The sequence below is a fragment of the Anomaloglossus baeobatrachus genome, chromosome 7 (assembly GCF_048569485.1).
Source record: "Anomaloglossus baeobatrachus isolate aAnoBae1 chromosome 7, aAnoBae1.hap1, whole genome shotgun sequence".
Lineage (NCBI taxonomy): Eukaryota > Metazoa > Chordata > Amphibia > Anura > Aromobatidae > Anomaloglossus > Anomaloglossus baeobatrachus.
The window spans coordinates 167,724,115-167,747,142 of record NC_134359.1 but is presented as its reverse complement, the minus strand read 5'-3'; the positions used below and the strand labels follow the sequence as shown (position 1 = coordinate 167,747,142).

The following is a 23,028-nucleotide window of genomic DNA, read 5'->3' as shown; positions in this document are numbered from 1 at the left end:
GAAGAAACTGAGTATTCTCTGACAGAATTGCAGGGAGGCCAATACTTTTGACCAGCACTATATATATAGAGTTTGTGACGCCACCCACGGGTTATGGTGATGGTGGGCACCACCGCTGCTGGTGACGGGTCTCCTGGGAGCGATGGCGGGGAGCAGCTATGTATTGACCCCTCCATAGGTAGGGGCTCTTGGTCCCGGGGCCCGGTGGGAGGGAGAGAGAGAGTTCCGTAGCAGGGGTTTGCAGGGTGCAGTGTTGCGGTGCAGCGCAGCGCGGTGCCGGATGCACAGGTGTACTCACTCAGACACAGATTGACAGAGTCTCTGGTAAACCAAACGGCTGGATGGACGGGGCCCGCAGCTGGCTGCAGTGTTCTCCCTGAATGGGTTGATGGTGGCTGTCCTTTCCAAGCACCTGTGTTTTGTATCTTGACTCCAATGCCTGGACACCGGTAGTCCGCTCCCCAGCGTATACGTGTTGGAGGAGCCCGTTTGCCAGCAGATGCTGGCCCTGTGGATCTCTGGCCCTTGGCAGTGGCACTTATCCGGAACGGTTGGGCTGTTGCCTTCAATCGGGACTTGGTTGGGAATGAACCCCTGAGGTCCAGACCGCAATCAGCAAATTTGATTAAAGGGCGGCTTCTAGCCTAGTCGGGGTCTGCGTACCCTGCCTGGTGCTTGGCTCCAATCGGCTCCCCGGTTCGGTACCGGCGGGCCACCGCCCGACCCCAGTCCTACGGTTCCGCTGACTGTCACCAACTCTTGCAGACAGCCACCACCGTTTGCCGACCTTGCTGGAAGTGCCTGGGCTCCAACCCAGACACCAACAGTTTCACTCCTCACTCCCTACTGCCCACAACTGGACTCCTAACTCACTGTGTTTTTCCGCCTCCATGCCTGTGAACTCCTCGGTGGGCGGGGCCAACCACCTGGCTCCGCCCCACCTGGTATGGACATCAACCCTGGAGGGTGGCAACAAGGATTTTAATGTGTGACTGGTGTCACCTGTCCAGGGAGGGGGGTTGTGTGATGTTGTGTCTGTGACTACCTGGCTAGTCCAGGGCGTCACATTCCCCCTTGGTTTAATGCAGACCGTCCGCGGGCTGCCCATCCACCACCGGTTTTATTTTTCTGAAAAGATATAAAAACAATGGGAAACGAAACATGAAAACATTAAGCATTTTTTTCATTTCTTCCCTTACGGGAGGCACAGTCTTAAACCGTTACACCCGGAAACACTTATATTAACAACAGGGAATGGGTCCATGTCCTTCCGCTTTCCAACCCAAGCAACCTAGACCTTGATGCTGCCTCTAAGAAATGGGCAGCACCCCTTTTCCCCAGTCCGGAAACAGGAACCTGGCCCAGGCTACCCAAGCGGGAACGGGTACGGTGTCTCGCACCCGGCAGTCACTCAGGGGCCCCAAGTTCAAGGGGACCCCCAACCCGGAGGATGGTCACTGGTTCTGGTGGTGACCAGCCTGCTCTGCTGCGGGTCCTTTCTCCAACCAGCCTCTCCGGAGACTGGCAGTGGCAGGAAGGGCAAGTGGGGCAGAATATTTACAAACCCAGTAGTTTTTGTGTGGCCTGCAAGTTCTCGGCCGTGTTCTTTGGGAGTGGCGACAACAGGGACAACATCAGTCCCGGGCGCTTCAACAGCCTTTAGCTGCCACAAACAACTGTAGAAACTCTGCTGTAGGGTCCCAACGGGGACAGTACTTTAGCAACGGGCATCCGCTGCCTCCTTTCAGGTCACCCTCTTCGTATTCCTCCTTCAGCTCCACATCTGGGCTGTACAGTGGGAGAGGGGTCCGGGAGCGCTGCGGGCCTACTTGCCGTGCCCTTCTCTGCACATTCAGGGCAAACCAGCCCCTTTCCCCACAATGGCGGGTGTAGGTGACCCACTGACCGGGGATTAGGTCACGGTCTGGGTGGCTCAAAGGCAGGTGGGGGTATACGTCCCGATGGGCCACAAACACCTCCTTTTCCATGCCGGGCTCATACAGGAATCCCCACCCCTTGTCGGGGTCAAAGCGCCGGACCTGGCCCTCGTACCTCGGGCCCCGCACAAGGAACGTGACATACCTCAAATTGTCCTTTTCTTTAATCGTACGGGCCACGACCTCGGCCTTCTTCTTCTCCCGGGCCTCGATCTCTCGACCCAGCTAGCTTTGCTGCTGCTCCCAATACGGGACGTCTGCGTGCCCCTCGGGCACGTGGGCTGGGCCCAGCTGGAGTTCCCCCGTGCCAACCACGATCGGCACCTTCTTCTGGGAACTCCGCTGTGTCGTGGCCTGGGGCGCTGCCCTGCAGCAACAACCCTGCGCCACCTCAGCCGAGGCCTGGGTTTGGGGAGCGGCCAGCTTTGCCTGCTGGGTGGGCCCCTGGATACCGGGCACCTCCATCTTGGCCGGGCGGACTGCCGGGGCCGGGACTTCTTCAGGCGTGGTCACTTCCGGGAGCAGTGGGGCCTCCTCGGGAGCGGGCTTCCTCCGGGAATTCTCCTTCCACGGAAAGCGGGACGGGAGCTGGCCGTGCATACGGTCGCCCGCGGGCTGCTTCCACAGGCGGGTCCTTCTGGGCATCTGGGGTGGACTCCGCCGCCGGTGTTGGGGGCGGCGGACCAAGCGGAGGAGTAGCCAGGGCCGACACGGGGAGCGGAGTGGGTGACAGGAGAATCGGGGGCAGACCGTCTCCCTCAGCCGCAGCGGCCGGTCCCTCAAGGACATAGGGGCGTGGGTCGCTCGCCCTCTCTTCCAAATTCATCCCCATCTCACACGCCCGCACAGCCGTGGCGATCTCCCCCATCTTGGCTGTCCATTGCTCCATTAGGTATCTCACCTGGACCTGCAGCCGGCAGCACATGAGGGTCATCCGGGCTTCCACCCATGCCGATGTTCCAGGCGCGGGCTCCGGGAATTCGGGCTTCTCAGGTGGGGCAGATATGTCGCGTGCTCGGGTTCCAGGAACAAGATGGTTGCAGAGTCCTGGCATCCCTGCTTCTTATCCCCAGGATCACATGGGGCCAAATCTTCGCCCGCCCCCCCCCCCCCCTGGTTTTTCTACAGCACTTCACCTTTTCGGGAGCGGGACTTCACTTTCGCGCCTTCACTGCTCGGGGTAGACGACTCGAGCAAGAAATCTTCGCGCCCAAAATGGCGTATCTTCAGATTTTTCAGCGGGACGCCACTGACAGATACCACAAGGCGCGGCGCACCTCTACTGGTAAGTAGATCGGTTCAAATCCTGTTCGTGACGCCAAGTTGTCGGGGGCGGGGGCCAGTTCCCCGTCGCGGGGGTCGCTCGGGGAGTTCGCGCTCAGATCCGGTGCCTTCTCCTCGGTGGCTCATGCGGGCCGGACCCGGGGCTCAAGCAGCGCTCCTCACCCACGAGTGAAAAGGGGAATTGGATGTTTGGGATATATATATATATATATATATATATATATATATATATATATATATATATAGCTATATATATATATATCTACAGTGCCTACAAGTAGTATTCAACCCCCTGCAGATTTAGCAGGTTTACACATTCGGAATTAACTTGGCATTGTGACATTTGAACTGTAGATCAGCCTGAAAGTGTAAAATGCACTGCAGCAAAAAAGAATGTTATTTCTTCTTTTTTTTTTTTTTTTTTAAATTGTGAAAAGTTTATTCAGAGGGTCATTTATTATTCAACCCCTCAAACCACAAGAATTCTGTTTGGTTCCCCTAAAGTATTAAGAAGTATTTCAGGCACAAAGAACAATGAGCTTCACATGTTTGGATTAATTATCTCTTTTTCCAGCCTTTTCTGACTAATTAAGACCCTCCCCAAACTTGTGAACAGCACTCATACTTGGCCAACATGGGAAAGACAAAGGAGCATTCCAAGGCTATCAGAGACAAGATCGTGGAGGGTCACAAGGCTGGCAAAGGATACAAAACCCTTTCCAAGGAGTTGGGCCTACCTGTCACCACTGTTGGGAGCATCATCCGGAAGTGGAAGGCTTATGGAACTACTGTTAGCCTTCCACGGCCTGGACAGCCTTTGAAAGTTTCCACCCGTGCCGAGGCCAGGCTTGTCGGAAGAGTCAAGACTAACCCAAGGACAACAAGGAAGGAGCTCCGGGAAGATCTCATGGCAGTGGGGACATTGGTTTCAGACAATACCATAAGTAACGTACTCCACCGCAATGGTCTCTGTTCCAGATGAGCCCGTAAGGTACCTTTACTTTCAAAGCGTCATGTCAAGGCTCATCTACAGTTTGCTCATGATCACTTGGAGGACTCTGAGACAGACTGGTTCAAGGTTCTCTGGTCTGATGAGACCAAGATCGAGATCTTTGGTGCCAACCACACACGTGACGTTTGGAGACTGGATGGCACTGCATACGACCCCAAGAATACCATCCCTACAGTCAAGCATGGTGGTGGCAGCATCATGCTGTGGGGCTGTTTCTCAGTCAAGGGGCCTGGCCATCTGGTCCGCATCCATGGGAAGATGGATAGCACAGCCTACCTGGAGATTTTGGCCAAGAACCTCCGCTCCTCCATCAAGGATCTTAAGATGGGTCGTCATTTCATCTTCCAACAAGACAACGACCCAAAGCACACAGCCAAGAAAACCAAAGCCTGGTTCAAGAGGGAAAAAATCAAGGTGTTGCAGTGGCCTAGTCAGTCTCCTGACCTTAACCCAATTGAAAACTTGTGGAAGGAGCTCAAGATTAAAGTCCACATGAGACACCCAAAGAACCTAGATAACTTGGAGAAGATCTGCATGGAGGAGTGGGCCAAGATAACTCCAGAGACCTGTGCCGTCCTTATCAGGTCTTATAAAAGATGATTATTAGCTGTAATTTCAAACAAGGGTTATTCCACATAATAATAAACCTAGGGGTTGAATAATAATTGACCCACACTTTTTTGTTGAAAATTTATTAAAATTTAACTGAGCAACATAACTTGTTGGTTTGTAAGATTTATGCATCTGTTAATAAATCCTGCTCTTGTTTGAAGTTTGCAGGCTCTAACTTATTTGCATCTTATCAAACCTGCTAAATCTGCAGGGGGTTGAACACTACTTGTAGGCACTGTATATCTATATATAGTTCGTGGCGCCACCCACGGTTTGTGGTGATGGTGGGCACCACCGCTGCTGTTGACGGGTCTCCCGGGAGCGATGGCGGGGAGCAGCTAGGTGTTGACCCCTCCGTGGGTAGGGGCTCTTGGTCCCGGGGCCCGGTGGGAGGGAGAGAGAAAGTTCCGAAGCAGGGGTTTGCAGGGTGCAGTGTTGCGGTACAGTGCAGCGCAGTGCCGGATGCCACAGGTGTACTCACTCAGACACAGATTGACAGAGTCTCTGGTAAACCAAACGGCTGGATGGACGGGGCCCGCAGCCGGCTGCAGTGCTCTCCCTGAATGGGTTGATGGTAGCTGTCCTTTCCCTGCACCTGTGTTTTGTATCTTGACTCCAATGCCTGGACACCGGTAGTCCGCTTCCCGGCGTATACGTGTCAGAGGAGCCCATTTGCCCGGAATAGTTGGGCTGTTGCCTTCAATCGGGACTTGGTTGGGAATGAACCCCTGAGGTGCAGACTAGTGATGAGCGAGCATGCTTGTCACTACTCGGTACTCGCACGAGTATCGCTGTACTCGGGCTGCTCGGCGGGGACCGAGTAATCTCGCGATACTCGTGCTGTACTCGTGGTCTTCATTTCTGCATGTTGGCGCTCTTTTGAGAGCCAGCCCTCATGCAGGGATTGGCTGGCAGACCACTGCAATGCCACAGCCCTGTTAGTTGTGGAATTGCAGTGATTGGCCGGCCTGCACAGCGTGACCGAGCCTTTATATCGGCCGGCGCGCTGTGCTCTGCTCACAGCTATTCAGACAGTCAGTGTAGGGAGAGTGTCGCTGATTCAGGGAAAGCTTTGCGGCCCTTTATAGCTTTTTCAGTTGCAGGGCTGCAAACAGTGTGACCAAAAGTCCTTCTCAGGACTATTCTAGTTGTATACAGGCAGGCAGGGTATAGCCAGGTCGGAGTACAGTAGCAGAGTCCTTCTCAGGACTATTGTTGCTATATACAGGCAGGGTATAGCCAGGTCTGAATACAGGCTAGTGACCAAAAGAGTCCTTGTCAGGACTATTGTACCAGTATACAGGCAGGCAGGCAGGCAGGGTAGTGGTGACCGTATACCAGCCTTCATCATATCTGGGGCTAGTGTACACAGTGTAAAACAGTCCAGATAGTGTCTGACTTGTCTGTAATTGTCGCTCCCCAAAAAAACCTGTTAGGTTATTATTGCGTCCGTGCTTGGTTTTTAAAACCGCACGTGTGTGCCTGTTGGTGGCAGCGTACAGGTGCACTTGTGTGCAATTTCCACACACTTTGATATAACGCACAAGTAGTGAATATACACGTCAGCAGTGCACAGCATTGCAAAATGCGCAAGGGCATTGGCAAGGAACAAGGAAGTGGACGTGATGGTGGTGCAGGCAGAGGCCGAGGTCGTGGGCAAGCTCTAATTTCGCCACAACAAAGGGCCACATCTAGTCGCTCGCACGTCCTGTCCCAAATTCTTGGGGACCGCAGCAGTACACTGCTCTTGAACCAAGACCAGTGTCAACAGGTTGTTAGTTGGATAGCAGATAATGCTTCCAGTCAGATTGGCACCACCACAAACACTCTGTCTTCCACACGGTCAAGTGTCAGTAGCCGTGATACTGCACCGCACATTTCTGAACCTTATCCTCCTTCCTACCACCAGGCTGAGTACACGTCCTCCTCGGACATTAATGATCCCACACTTGGACACTCGGAAGAGCTGTTCACGTTTCCATTCACACATTCTGGCCTCTCGCCAGCTCATATTGAAGTGGGTCATGAGGAGATCGTCTGTACAGATGGCCAAATATTTGAGCAGCCACGTTCTCACGAAGTTGGCAACGTGTCTCAACAAGTGGTGGACGATGATGAGACACAATTGTCAGGAAGTCAGGAGGAGGAGCAGGGTGCGGAAGAGGAAGACGACGTGGTGGATGATCCAGTAACTGACCCAACCTGGCAGGAGGATATGCAGAGCGAGGACAGCAGTGCACAGGGGGAGGGAGGCGTAGCATCACAACAGGCAGTAAGAAGCAGGGTGGTGGCCCCAGGCAGAAGTCAGGCAACCGTTCCCCGGAACAACACGACGACACAAGGTGCCTGTACAAATGTTAGGTCTTCCCGAGTATGGCAGTTTTTTAAGTTGGATCCAGATGATTCAAAAAAGACCATTTGCAACACCTGCCGTGCCAGCATCAGCAGGGGTACCAAAACTAGCAGCCTGACCACCACCAGCATGATCAGGCACATGTCAGCCAAGCACCCGACTTTGTGGGAAGTACAACAGAGTCGAGGAGCAGTGCTTGCTGATGTCACTGCTACGTCTTCGCTGGTTGTGCATGCGAGCCAATCCTCTGTCCATGCTGCCTGCGAACAAGCTTCCTCCACTCCTGCACCTGCAGTTGCCTACGCAGAAAGAACACCATCATCAAGCACGTCCTTGTCCCAGCGCAGCGTTCAGTTATCCATTCAGCAAACCTTTGAATGCAGGCGCAAATACACTGCCAACACCCCACATGCCACAGTTCTAAATGCTAACATTTCGCGACTGCTTGCGCTGGAAATGTTGCCTTTTAGGCTGGTGGAGACAGAAGCATTCCGTGACCTGATGGCGGCAGCTGTCCCACGTTACTCGGTCCCCAGCCGCCACTATTTCTCCCGGTGTGCCGTCCCCGCGTTGCATAACCACGTGTCACAAAACATCACACGTGCCCTGAACAACGCTGTTTCACCCAAGGTCCACCTAACCACAGACACGTGGACAAGTGCTTGTGGGCAAGGCCGCTACATCTCGTTGACAGCACACTGGGTTAATATTGTGGAAGCTGGGACCCAGTCTGAGCGAGGGACGGAACACGTCCTTCCCACACCAAGGTTTGCAGGCCCTACCTCAGTCAGTGTTTCACCCACACTCTACAGCTCAGGAATGTCATGCTCTTCAGCCTCCTCCTCCTCCTGCGCATCCTCATCCACTGTGCCCTCCACACCAGTCACAAGCTGGAAGCACTGCAGCACTGCCTCGGCGAAGCGGCAACAGGCTGTGCTGAAGCTAATCTGCATAGGTGACAAACCCCACAATGCAGAAGAGCTGTGGACAGCTCTGAAACAGCAGGCAGATCACTGGCTCACACCTCTGAACCTAAAGCCAGGAAAGGTCGTGTGTGACAATGGCCGGAACCTGGTGGCGGCTTTGAGGCGAGGCCAGCTGACACATGTTCCATGCGTGGCCCATGTGCTCAACCTCGTGGTTCAGCGGTTTATAAAGTCATACCCAGAGCTGTCTGATCTGCTGGTAAAAGTTCGCCGCCTGTCTGCACATTTTCGAAAGTCACCTACTGCTTCAGCCGGCCTTGCCGGCTTTCAGCGCCGTTTGCATCTTCCGGCTCACAGACTGGTGTGTGATGTCCCCACGCGTTGGAATTCAACTCTGCACATGTTGGTCAGGATATGTGAGCAGAAGAGGGCAGTTGTTGAGTACCTGCATCACCTAAGCCGTCGGGAAATGGGTCAAACTCCACACATAACACCTGAGGAGTGGAGATGGATGTCAGACCTATGTACCATCCTCCAAAACTTTGAGGACTCCACCAAGATGGTGAGTGGTGATGACGCCATTATTAGCGTCACCATACCGCTACTCTGCCTTCTAAAACGGTCTCTGCTGAAAAACAAACATGATGCATTGCAGGCGGAGCGCGATGAGTTGCAGCAAGTAACAGTAGTGGGTGTGGGTGATAACACACAGCCCAGCCTCGTCTCATCACAACGTGCAGTGGAGGACTATGACGAGGAGGAGGATGAAGACATGGAGCAACTCTCCGGCCAAATTGAGGATATGACATGCACACCAGTCATATCCTCGGTTCAGCGTGGCTGGCCAGAGGACAGGGTAGATGAGGAGGAGGAGGAGGAGGAGGAGGACAGCATGTTCAGTCATCTTGTTGGTCAGGCTACTGAAGTCCTGGCTGTTAAGAGTCTGGCGCACATGGCTGACTTTATGGTAAGCTGCCTGTCTCGTGACCCTCGCGTTAAGAACATCTTGGCCGACAATCATTACTGGTTGGTAACACTGTTAGACCCACGCTACAAGGAGAACTTTTTGTCTCTTATTCCCGTGGAGGAGAGGTCAACCAAAATGCAGCAGTTTCGGAAGGCCATACTCACGGAAGTAGGCAAAGCATTCCCCTCACAAAACGCTAGCGGCATAGGTCAGGAATCAGTGGACAACCGAGGCGTACAGCCGAGAGAGGCACAAGTCCAATCCGCCAGAGGTAGGGGAACAGTCTTTAAGATGTGGGACAGTTTTCTCAGCCCCTCACGTACCACAGCCCCTGAGGTGCGGGGTAGTGCCACAAGAAATCCTAAGTTTGCCCAGATGCTGAAGGAGTACCTTGCAGATCGAACAACTGTACTCCGACATTCCTCTGTGCCTTACAATTATTGGGTATCCAAGCTGGACACGTGGCATGAATTGGCTCTCTACGCCTTGGAAGTCCTGGCCTGCCCTGCTGCTAGCGTTTTGTCAGAGCGTGTTTTTAGTGCCGCAGGTGGAATCATTACAGATAAACGCACCCGCCTGTCAACTGAAAATGCTGACAGGCTGACTCTGATCAAGATGAACAAGGGTTGGATTGGGCCAGACTTCACCACACCACCAGCAAATGAGAGCGGAATTTAAAGTTTGCCATGTACCTCCACTCACCCATGGGTACAGACTTCTGGACTTTGGATAATCGCTGGACTGCTCCTCCTTCTCCTCATGCGCCACCATGATGATGACCGTTACAAATTGCAATACTTAGGCCTTTGTTTCAGGTATACCCCCAGTGGTAAATTTTTTCGCCCATTCTTTGCAGAATGGACATTACAACGACAGGAGACCCGCTCCTTTGCAATGGGAACAATGTTTTGAGGCCCTCATGCACGTCTCTACCCAGGGACAACGTGGAGCCTCCCAATTTTTGGCTGCCCTGCCTAAGGGCTATACTATAATACACCCACTTCCTTAAAATGGACACTTAATGTTTTGAGGCCCTCATGCACGTCTCTACCCAGGGACAACGTGGAGCCTCCCAATTTTTGGCTGCCCTGCCTAAGGGCTATACTATAATACACCCACTTCCTTAAAATGGACACTTAATGTTTTGAGGCCCTCATGCACGTCTCTACCCAGGGACAACGTGGAGCCTCCCAATTTTTGGCTGCCCTGCCTAAGGGCTATACTATAATACACCCACTTCCTTAAAATGGACACTTAATGTTTTGAGGCCCTCATGCACGTCTCTACCCAGGGACAACGTGGAGCCTCCCAATTTTTGGCTGCCCTGGCAAAGGGCTATACTGAAATAGACCCACTTCCTTACAATGGGCACTTCAGGTTTACAGGCCATCATGCACGTCTCTATCCAGGGACAATGTGGAGCCTCCCAATTTTTGGCTGCCCTGGCAAAGGGCTATACTGAAATAGACCCACTTCCTTACAATGGGCACTTCAGGTTTACAGGCCATCATGCACGTCTCTATCCAGGGACAATGTGGAGCCTCCCAATTTTTGGCTGCCCTGGCAAAGGGCTATACTGAAATAGACCCACTTCCTTACAATGGGCACTTCAGGTTTACAGGCCATCATGCACGTCTCTATCCAGGGACAATGTGGAGTCTCCCAATTTTTGGCTGCCCTGGCAAAGGGCTATACTGAAATAGACCCACTTCCTTACAATGGGCACTTCAGGTTTACAGGCCATCATGCACGTCTCTATCCAGGGACAATGTGGAGCCTCCCAATTTTTGGCTGCCCTGGCAAAGGGCTATACTGAAATAGACCCACTTCCTTACAATGGGCACTTCAGGTTTACAGGCCATCATGCACGTCTCTATCCAGGGACAATGTGGAGCCTCCCAATTTTTGGCTGCCCTGGCAAAGGGCTATACTGAAATAGACCCACTTCCTTACAATGGGCACTTCAGGTTTACAGGCCATCATGCACGTCTCTATCCAGGGACAATGTGGAGCCTCCCAATTTTTGGCTGCCCTGGCAAAGGGCTATACTGAAATAGACCCACTTCCTTACAATGGGCACTTCAGGTTTACAGGCCATCATGCACGTCTCTATCCAGGGACAATGTGGAGCCTCCCAATTTTTGGCTGCCCTGGCAAAGGGCTATACTGAAATAGACCCACTTCCTTACAATGGGCACTTCAGGTCTACAGGCCATCATGCACGTCTCTATCCAGGGACAATGTGGAGCCTCCCAATTTTTGGCTGCCCTGGCAAAGGGCTATACTGAAATAGACCCACTTCCTTACAATGGGCACTTCAGGTTTACAGGCCATCATGCACGTCTCTATCCAGGGACAATGTGGAGCCTCCCAATTTTTGGCTGCCCTGGCAAAGGGCTATACTGAAATAGACCCACTTCCTTACAATGGGCACTTCAGGTTTACAGGCCATCATGCACGTCTCTATCCAGGGACAATGTGGAGCCTCCCAATTTTTGGCTGCCCTGGCAAAGGGCTATACTGAAATAGACCCACTTCCTTACAATGGGCACTTCAGGTTTACAGGCCATCATGCACGTCTCTATCCAGGGACAATGTGGAGCCTCCCAATTTTTGGCTGCCCTGGCAAAGGGCTATACTGAAATAGACCCACTTCCTTACAATGGGCACTTCAGGTTTACAGGCCATCATGCACGTCTCTATCCAGGGACAATGTGGAGCCTCCCAATTTTTGGCTGCCCTGGCAAAGGGCTATACTGAAATAGACCCACTTCCTTACAATGGGCACTTCAGGTTTACAGGCCATCATGCACGTCTCTATCCAGGGACAATGTGGAGTCTCCCAATTTTTGGCTGCCCTGGCAAAGGGCTATACTGAAATAGACCCACTTCCTTACAATGGGCACTTCAGGTTTACAGGCCATCATGCACGTCTCTATCCAGGGACAATGTGGAGCCTCCCAATTTTTGGCTGCCCTGGCAAAGGGCTATACTGAAATAGACCCACTTCCTTACAATGGGCACTTCAGGTTTACAGGCCATCATGCACGTCTCTATCCAGGGACAATGTGGAGCCTCCCAATTTTTGGCTGCCCTGGCAAAGGGCTATACTGAAATAGACCCACTTCCTTACAATGGGCACTTCAGGTTTACAGGCCATCATGCACGTCTCTATCCAGGGACAATGTGGAGCCTCCCAATTTTTGGCTGCCCTGGCAAAGGGCTATACTGAAATAGACCCACTTCCTTACAATGGGCACTTCAGGTTTACAGGCCATCATGCACGTCTCTATCCAGGGACAATGTGGAGCCTCCCAATTTTTGGCTGCCCTGGCAAAGGGCTATACTGAAATAGACCCACTTCCTTACAATGGGCACTTCAGGTCTACAGGCCATCATGCACGTCTCTATCCAGGGACAATGTGGAGCCTCCCAATTTTTGGCTGCCCTGGCAAAGGGCTATACTGAAATAGACCCACTTCCTTACAATGGGCACTTCAGGTTTACAGGCCATCATGCACGTCTCTATCCAGGGACAATGTGGAGCCTCCCAATTTTTGGCTGCCCTGGCAAAGGGCTATACTGAAATAGACCCACTTCCTTACAATGGGCACTTCAGGTTTACAGGCCATCATGCACGTCTCTATCCAGGGACAATGTGGAGCCTCCCAATTTTTGGCTGCCCTGGCAAAGGGCTATACTGAAATAGACCCACTTCCTTACAATGGGCACTTCAGGTTTACAGGCCATCATGCACGTCTCTATCCAGGGACAATGTGGAGCCTCCCAATTTTTGGCTGCCCTGGCAAAGGGCTATACTGAAATAGACCCACTTCCTTACAATGGGCACTTCAGGTTTACAGGCCATCATGCACGTCTCTATCCAGGGACAATGTGGAGCCTCCCAATTTTTGGCTGCCCTGGCAAAGGGCTATACTGAAATAGACCCACTTCCTTACAATGGGCACTTCAGGTTTACAGGCCATCATGCACGTCTCTATCCAGGGACAATGTGGAGCCTCCCAATTTTTGGCTGCCCTGGCAAAGGGCTATACTGAAATAGACCCACTTCCTTACAATGGGCACTTCAGGTTTACAGGCCATCATGCACGTCTCTATCCAGGGACAATGTGGAGCCTCCCAATTTTTGGCTGCCCTGGCAAAGGGCTATACTGAAATAGACCCACTTCCTTACAATGGGCACTTCAGGTTTACAGGCCATCATGCACGTCTCTATCCAGGGACAATGTGGAGCCTCCCAATTTTTGGCTGCCCTGGCAAAGGGCTATACTGAAATAGACCCACTTCCTTACAATGGGCACTTCAGGTTTACAGGCCATCATGCACGTCTCTATCCAGGGACAATGTGGAGCCTCCCAATTTTTGGCTGCCCTGGCAAAGGGCTATACTGAAATAGACCCACTTCCTTACAATGGGCACTTCAGGTTTACAGGCCATCATGCACGTCTCTATCCAGGGACAATGTGGAGCCTCCCAATTTTTGGCTGCCCTGGCAAAGGGCTATACTGAAATAGACCCACTTCCTTACAATGGGCACTTCAGGTTTACAGGCCATCATGCACGTCTCTATCCAGGGACAATGTGGAGCCTCCCAATTTTTGGCTGCCCTGGCAAAGGGCTATACTGAAATAGACCCACTTCCTTACAATGGGCACTTCAGGTTTACAGGCCATCATGCACGTCTCTATCCAGGGACAATGTGGAGCCTCCCAATTTTTGGCTGCCCTGGCAAAGGGCTATACTGAAATAGACCCACTTCCTTACAATGGGCACTTCAGGTTTACAGGCCATCATGCACGTCTCTATGCAGGGACAATGTGGAGCCTCCCAATTTTTGGCTGCCCTGGCAAAGGGCTATACTGAAATAGACCCACTTCCTTACAATGGGCACTTCAGGTTTACAGGCCATCATGCACGTCTCTATCCAGGGACAATGTGGAGCCTCCCAATTTTTGGCTGCCCTGGCAAAGGGCTATACTGAAATAGACCCACTTCCTTACAATGGGCACTTCAGGTTTACAGGCCATCATGCACGTCTCTATCCAGGGACAATGTGGAGCCTCCCAATTTTTGGCTGCCCTGGCAAAGGGCTATTCTACAATAGACCCACTTCCTTACAATGGGCACTTCAGGTTTACAGGCCCTCATGCACGTCTGTATGCAGGGGCATTGGTGAACCTCACAATTTTGGACTGCCCTGGCAAAGGAAAATACTACAAAGACTCACTTCCTCAAAATGGGCACATTAGACTCAAGAGGCCTTCATGTACGTCTCTTCTCAGGGACATCGGAGTGCCACACAATGTTTTCACGTAAAATCTTTCATGTATTAATCTCAAAAAGTAACATACACCAGCTCTATCTCCCTATTGGGTATGTGCCCTTAACATTTCCGCCATGAAAAATCATTTTGGGGTCATTTTGGAAGGTTTTCTGGTGAGTCCGTAAAATTGGCGTAAAACGCGGACAAAATTGTTCACAGCTGTGACTTTTCAGTGATAAATGCTTCAAGGGGTCTTCCCCATGCTGTTGCCATGTCATTTGAGCACTCTTCTGAGACTTTTGTGACATTTTTAGGGTTTCTCCATGCTGCCGGGGGGTCATTTCACAAAAATACTCGGGTCTCCCATAGGATAACATTGGGCTCGTTGCTCGGGCCGAGTACACGAGTATCTTGGGAGGCTCGGCCCGAGCTTCGAGCACCGGAGCTTTTTAGTACTCGCTCATCACTAGTGCAGACCGCAATCAGCAAATTTGACTAAAGAGCGGCTTCTAGCCTAGTCGGGGTCTGAGTACCCTGCCTGGTGCTTTGCTCCAATCGGCTCCCCGGTTCGGTACCAGCGGGCCACCGCCCGACCCCGGTCCTACGGTTCCGCTGACCGTCACCAACTCCTGCAGACAGCCACCACCATCTGCCGACCTTGCTGGAAGTGCCTGGGCTCCAACCCAGACACCAACAGTTTCACTCCTCACTCCCTACTGCCCACAACTGGACTCCTAACTCACTGTGTTTTCCCGCCACCAGGCCTGTGAACTCCTCGGTGGTAGGGGCCAACCGCCTGGCTCCGCCCACCTAGTGTGGACATCAACCCTGGAGGGTGGCAACAAGGATTTTAATGTGTGACTGGTGTGACCTGTCCAGGGAGGGGGGTTGTGTGATGTTGTGTCTGTGACTACCTGGCTAGTCCAGGGCGTCACACGGCGGTACTAATTACTGTACACCACGGGTGGCATCACAAACTATACCAAATCCCCTGTAAATATCCCCTTTTCTATTTGAGTGTGGCCCCTAGCTCCCTGGTCCGGAGACCCTCGAGCAAGGAGCAATCACCACCCCCGGATCCGAGTGGTTCGATCCTCTGCAGGGGCGGCACAGTATCATCAGTGCTTGCCATCTTGGTAGAGTATTCTAATCAGCGTAACACGGCACACAGGTCCTGCATGGCGACCCCCTCGTTGATAGTGAAGTGGTGTAGGTCCACAAAGCAATTCTGTTGTGTGTGCTGCATATGAAACTCCACTATTGCCTGCTGACGCTCGCACAGTCTCTCCACCATATGCAAGTTCCATTTTATGTATATGTTTCACTTCGCATATGAGGCAGTGAGCATGATGGCCGAAATGACTTTATAGTGCAAACAGTTGAGCAGCATCAGTGTGAGAATACTGAAAGTGCGCACATACTACCCACTCTTTCAGCATAAGTTTTGACTTATATGGGTAATTTTTGAGAAAGCTCTGCATCATCAAATTCAGCACATGCACCAGGCAATGGATGTGTGTCCAGCCACCTAGACCCAGAGCTGCGACAAGATATCAGCAATTATCGCACACCAACAGGCCGGGCTGTAGGTCCACCGCCACCAGCCACTCATCTGTTTGTTGTTTTATGCCCCTCCATAGCTCCTGCGTGGTGTGAGTTTTGTCCACCAGGCAAATGAGTTTAAGAACAGTCTGCTGTCGTTTACCCCTGGCAGTGCTGAAGTTTGTGATGCAGGTCTAAGGGGTACTTTGCACACTACGACATCGCAAGCCGATGCTGCGATGCCGAGTGCGATAGTCCCCGCCCCCGTCGCAGATGCGATATCATGGTCATAGCTGGCATAGCGAACATTATCGCTACGGCAGCTTCACATGCACTCACCTGTCCTGCGACGTCGCTCTGGCCGACGATCCGCCTCCTTGTTAAGGGGGCGGGTTGCGCGGCTTCATAGCAACGTCACACGACAGGCGGCCAATAGCAGTGGAGGGGCGAAGATGAGCAAGATGTAAACATCCCGCCCACCTCCTTCTTTCTGCATAGCTGGCGTGAGCCGCAGGACGCAGGTAGGAGATGTTCCTCGCTCCACAACCACCATGGTCACATCCCCTATTAGATGTTCTCCTGATTCTTTGCAAGGCAGATAACTTCAGATTATCAGATGTCCTGTGTACAGAGAACAATTATAACAAAGCATGTACCCTGCTGTTTTTGACCGCTACGCAAAGCTGCATGATGCAACGCAATATGAGTTTTCAGAGATATTCACACAGCAAGGCACACTGGAAAACACTGTTTTTTTGTAAATTGGGCTAATAGATTACACCACCTGTATACTGCTGTTTTGACCACTATGCAAAACTGTGATGCAACGCAGTATACGCAGTATAAGATTTTTATGGTTGAACTAATAGATTACATCGCCTGTATGCTACTGTTTTTGATGTGCAACGCAGTATGAGGATTCAGAGATATTCACATGCCAGAGGACACTGGAGGAGGAGGAATAAATGTGAGGACCTGACCTAGAACAAAGTGCAGTGCTTTTCTGCAACTCTGATTAAAGATATTTAATCAACCAAGCATCACATCTTCCTATTACAGATATGTCTGCATTCAGCATCTTAGTGCCTGTATGGCACTGCCTTTACCTCATATAGCAAAATGCTGCTATTTGGTCCTCTGTAAAGCCTCTTTTCAGTATTCTAGTAAGCTGTATGAAAGTCCACAATCCAATCTGTATACCACAGATGCATTTTATTATACCACCATATGGTGAGGTCCGGTCCAATGAGGGTCACTGATCTGGCTTCGCCACTGCCTTTTCTCTCATTGCAATTGCTATTCTCTTGCTTGGCTCATGTGAATGATGCATGTTGCGTCGTCCAAACACTGTCTCTCAATTGTGTCCCTGTACTTCGCTTTACCCTGCTGAAGGCAAATCAAGGTATTGTAATGTGCATGCACCAGCTTTACTTCTGGGTCATTGCTGCTCTTTGGTCTCTCCCAGAACATGCACATTACAGAACTTTGCTGTGCCCTCAGCAGGGCCCTGCAGAGAAGATCGATTGGGGGACATTATTTTAATGTAGGATGCATTTGTGGCACCCCTGAGGCTTCAGTTGCCACAGGGTACTGCATCTCACTGAAGATGTAGTACTCATCCCAGGTAAGGAGAGGTAATCGCTGGTGTTTCTCACATTCACACACTAAACACAGTTAAGTGTTTTCCCACCGAGGGGATGGCCTGGGGTAGATAAGAGGGTGGCCATCACGAAGCATGGGACTTTCCCGGTCACTAGAACAACCACCTGGGGGGTGGGCACCTCTTGGGGAAAAGGAAGGAGCATCTTCACAGATAGATAGTTAAACCCAGGCACGGCCTGGGGTGAGGAGCACAGTGGGGACTTCGATCCAGGCACATTCTCTCTACCTTCACACTTCTGGGAGCACTGCAAGACCCGTGGCTTGGAGCAGGCTGCTTGGCCCGGGTTCTCACAGCTGCACGGGATTCCAGGGTCTGTGGAGAGTGCAGGAAACACCCACAGCCAATTTCATATTCCACATACAGTAGGATTGGAGGGACCCCGACCAGAAAGGACTCACAGTGGAAACACCGGCGATGACCTTGAATTGCTCTGGATCGACTGGGGCCAATCACGGCAGTGACCGGTATCTCCTAGACAAACCGGAACTGTGAGTAAAGAAATCTTGAACCCGCAGAGACTGTGTCCGCCTGTCCTTGCCATCGCTGTCGCCCCGCGCTTCGGTGCCAGCTATCACTACAATTCTCATCATCCACCTCGGGGCCCGCTCCACCTGTGGGGAGCAGAAACATCTTAAGTGCTACAACCATTCTTCCCGGAGGACAGCGACAGCAGCGGCAGCTAATTCCTGGCCGCGTACTGCAGGTGGCATCACGAGACAAACCTACATCATCATGAAACAAGCAGAGGGATGGCGATTGCAATGAGAGAGATGCCACCAAAGCAAGACCAGTGATGCCCATCCATTACAACCAGACCACACAATATGTACAGTAGGTATAATAAAAGATAATTTTTTTCTACTATGCAGAGGGGATTGGTGACTTGCATACAGCTTACTAGAATATTGTAAAAGAGGTTTTAAAGGTGGTGGATGTAGATTATATTGGGAAAACCTGGTGACACGTTCAATTTAAATAGAAATGACCTGTAATGTTGAGCAAAGTCAGTCTGTTAAAATACAGATGTACAAAGGATGAATATTCAGAATCAGAAAACTTATTGCTACCTATTCTATGCTTACAAGCTGCTTTCTCCTCAACTGAGAGTCAGGACGTCACAGAAAAGAATGAGCACTGTCTTATTCTGGACCTTTGTTTTGTCTACTAAATTTCTTATTTCTATTTCCCCCTTCCTTCCAGATGATAATTCGGGATCATCAGCAGACTGGGCAGCTGACAATAATATTTCATTTGCGTATACCTTTGAATTAAGAGATGATGGTGAATATGGATTTGAACTACCAGATGATGAGATTCAACCTACTTGTGAAGAAACATTGACCGCTATGATGACCTTGTTTGAATACATGAATGAGACATATCTAGGGCCATTTGACAGTGGAGCTGCTGTTGGTCCACTGTGGCTAAAAATACCTCTAGCAATTACTATCTGCTTATTCTATGCCATTCCTCTCTAATTATATAGCTTTCATAGACTTTCTCTGTGTTATCTATCTGGCTATTATAAATGCTAAACATCTCAACAGAGTCCACGCTTCTTTAAAGAAAATAAATAAATAAAAAAAAAATAAAATATAAAATGTGTGTGTGTATATATATATATATATATATATATATATATATATATATATAAAATGTGTGTGTATATATATATATATATATATGCATCTCAATAAATTAGACTATCATCCAAAAGTTAATTTATTTCAGTAATTCAATACAAAAAGGGAAACGCATATATTAGATAGAGTCATTACAAACAGAGTGATCTATTTCACGTGTTTATTTCTGTTACTGTTTTTGATTATGGCTTACAGCTAATGAAAACCCAAAAATCACTATCTCAGAAAATTAGAATATTATATAAGACCAATGAAAAAATGATTTTAAACTCAGAAATGTTTGCCTACTAAAAATTATGTACAGTAAATGTACTCAATATTTGGTCGGGGCTCCTTTTGCATGAATTACTGCATCAATGCGGCGTGGCATGGAGGCGATCAGCCTGTGGCACTGCTGAGGTGTTATGGAAGCCCAGGTTGCTTTGATAGCATCCTTCAGCTTGTCTGCATTGTTGCGTCTGGTGTCTCATCTTTCTCTTGACAATATTCCATAGATTTTCCATGGGGTTTAGGTCAGGCGCGTTTGCTGGCCAATCAAGCACAATAATACTGTGGTTAATAAACCAGGTATTGGTACTTTTGGCAGTGTGGACAGGTGCAAAGTCCTGCAAGAAAATGAAATTTCCATCTCGAAAAACCTTGTCAGCAGAGGGAAGCATGAATTGCTCTAAAATTTCCTGGTAGATGGCCGCGCTGACTTTAGCTTGATAAAACAGTGGACCTACACCAGCAGATGACATGGCTCCCCAAACCATCACTGATTGTGGAAACTTCACACTAGACCTCAAGCAGCTTGGATTGTGGCCTCACCACTCTTCCTCCAGACTGCGGGACCTTGATTTCTAAATTAAATGTAGAATTTACTTTCATCTGAAAACAACACCTTAGACCATTGAGCAACAGTCCACTTCTTTTTCTCCTTGGCCCGGGTAAGACACTTCTGGGCTTGTTTATTGGTCATGAGTGGCTTGACACAAGAAATGCGACAGTTGTAGCCCATGTCCTGGATATTTTTCCAACTTATCAAACTATTTTGAGGGTCATCAAATATCAGAAATTCCAAATAATTCAAATGACCCAAATTCTCATGAAACATTAAATTCTTTATTATTTTATTAGACAAACACACAAGAAAAATATTAAAAAGATGGATAATGATATAAAAATATCCTGGGTTCAACAAGTGTTAATTTTTCTTTTTTTTAATATTGCACATGATAAATTCACACAGGTTCATCACACACAATGTTTTTGAACACATTTTTTCTACATATGTTTTTGTGAAGTTGGTCTCTTGCAAAAGTATTCAACCCCTAATCCGCCCGCATCAAGGTCAATTATAATATATAATTTGTGATCTATAGGAAAGTGCTAGTGCATTAGCATACAGCTAAAAATGAATAAACAATTTGAGAGACCAGAGATACATGAGATGAATGAGGGGTTGAATAGTTTTGTTTAGGGGTGGAAATAATCTGCTTATTCCAATGAATCTATGCAGATTTATTATCTCTAAGGGAAGCCATAAAAACTGCATCAGAAAAAATTCTTTATAAACACGTTGTCACATGAATTGCTGTAAACAAATGCCCAATATAACTACAGTTAGGTCCAGAAATATTTGGACAGTGACACAATTTTCGCGAGTTGGGCTCTGCATGCCACCACATTGGATTTGAAATGAAATCTCTACAACAGAATTCAAGTGCAGATTGTAACGTTTAATTTGAAGGTTTGAACAAAAATATCTGATAGAAATTGTAGGAATTGTACACATTTCTTTACAAATACTCCACATTTTAGGAGGTCAAAAGTAATTGGACAAATAAACCAAATCCAAACAAAATATTTTTATTTTCAATATTTTGTTGCGAATCCTTTGGAGGCAATCAATGCCTTAAGTCTGGAACCCATGGACATCACCAAACGCTGGGTTTCCTCCTTCTTAATGCTTTGCCAGGCCTTTACAGCCACAGCCTTCAGGTCTTGCTTGTTTGTGGGTCTTTCCGTCTTAAAAAGTCTGGATTTGAGCAAGTGAAATGCATGCTCAATTGGGTTAAGATCTGGTGATTGACTTGGCCATTGCAGAATGTTCCACTTTTTTGCACTCATGAACTCCTGGGTAGCTTTGGCTGTATGCTTGGGGTCATTGTCCATCTTACTATGAAGCGCCGTCCGATCAACTTTGCGGCATTTGGCTGAATCTGGGCTGAAAGTATATCCCGGTACACTTCAGAATTCATCCGGCTACTCTTGTCTGCTGTTATGTCATCAATAAACACAAGTGACCCAGTGCCATTGAAAGCCATGCATGCCCATGCCATCACGTTGCCTCCACCATGTTTTACAGAGGATGTGGTGTGCCTTGGATCATGTGCCGTTCCCTTTCTTCTCCAAACTTTTTTCTTCCCATCATTCTGGTACAGGTTGATCTTTGTCTCATCTGTCCATAGAATACTTTTCCAGAACTGAGATGGCTTCATGAGGTGTTTTTCAGCAAATTTAACTCTGGCCTGTCTATTTTTGGAATTGATGAATGGTTTGCATCTAGATGTGAACCCTTTGTATTTACTTTCATGGAGTCTTCTCTTTACTGTTGACTTAGAGACAGATACACCTACTTCACTGAGAGTGTTCTGGACTTCAGTTGATGTTGTGAACGAGTTCTTCTTCACCAAAGAAAGTATGCGGCGAACATCCACCATTGTTGTCATCCGTGGACGCCCAGGTCTTTTTGAGTTCCCAAGCTCACCAGTCAATTCCTTTTTTCTCAGAATGTACCCGACTGTTGATTTTGCTACTCCAAGCATGTCTGCTATCTCTCTGATGGATTTTTTCTTTTTTTTCAGCCTCAGGATGTTCTGCTTCACCTCAATTGAGAGTTCCTTAGACCACATGTTGTCTGGTCACAGCAACAGCTTCCAAATGCAAAACCACACACCTGTAATCAACCCCAGACCTTTTAACTACTTCATTGATTACAGGTTAACGAGGGAGATGCCTTCAGAGTTAATTGCAGCCCTTAGAGTCCCTTGTCCAATTACTTTTGGTCCCTTGAAAAAGAGGAGGCTATGCATTACAGAGCTATGATTCCTAAACCCTTTCTCCGATTTGGATGTGAAAACTCTCATATTGCAGCTGGGAGTGTGCACTTTCAGCCCATATTATATATATAATTGTATTTCTGAACATGTTTTTGTAAACAGCTAAAATAACAAAACTTGTGTCACTGTCCAAATATTTCTGGACCTAACTGTATGTATCTACTATATGTTAAGAGTTAACAGAGCAAAATTCAATCTGTTATATGATTAACAGGAATAATATCACATCAGCATGTTACCAGGCAGGCCACATAACATCATAAAGACTGATGTGTTTAGAGCAATACTTCTCAAGCAGGTCCATGTCCAGTTAAATTTTGTCTTTTAGAAATTCAATGATTTTGCATAAGTAAGTATAATATTTATTCACTAATTGTCTTATTCACTACACTTTTTTGCTCACCTTGCACCTTTGCACAGTCACTTTTTCTTTATCACTGTGACATTTCTTTATATACACATATATAGTCTAGATCCATGGATAAGTCTGTTTCAGTTAGACTTTATTGTATTTAATTTATAGAATACAAAGGTATATTGGGCATTTGTTTACAGCAATTCATGTGACAACGTGTTTATAAAGAATTTTTTCTGATGCAGTTTTTATGGCTTGCCTTAGAGATAATAACTCTGCATAGATTCATTGGAATAAGCAGATTATTTCCACCCCTAAACAAAACTATTCAACCCCTCATTCATCT

At 48.9% G+C, this 23,028-nt stretch overlaps 1 protein-coding gene across 2 annotated transcripts in view; it reads left to right on the top strand.

Annotated features, from left to right (window-relative positions):
- Nucleotides 1-19,126, top strand: part of LOC142245236 (carboxypeptidase O-like) — a 992,459-nt gene extending 973,333 nt beyond the window's left edge. For both annotated transcript variants that reach the window (XM_075317796.1, XM_075317797.1), the window contains one exon: nt 18,781-19,126. In XM_075317796.1, the coding sequence (XP_075173911.1) occupies nt 18,781-19,058 (278 nt within the window). In that variant the 3' untranslated portion in view covers nt 19,059-19,126. The remainder of the gene's footprint in view (nt 1-18,780) is intronic.
- Nucleotides 19,127-23,028: the final 3,902 nt, after the last annotated feature.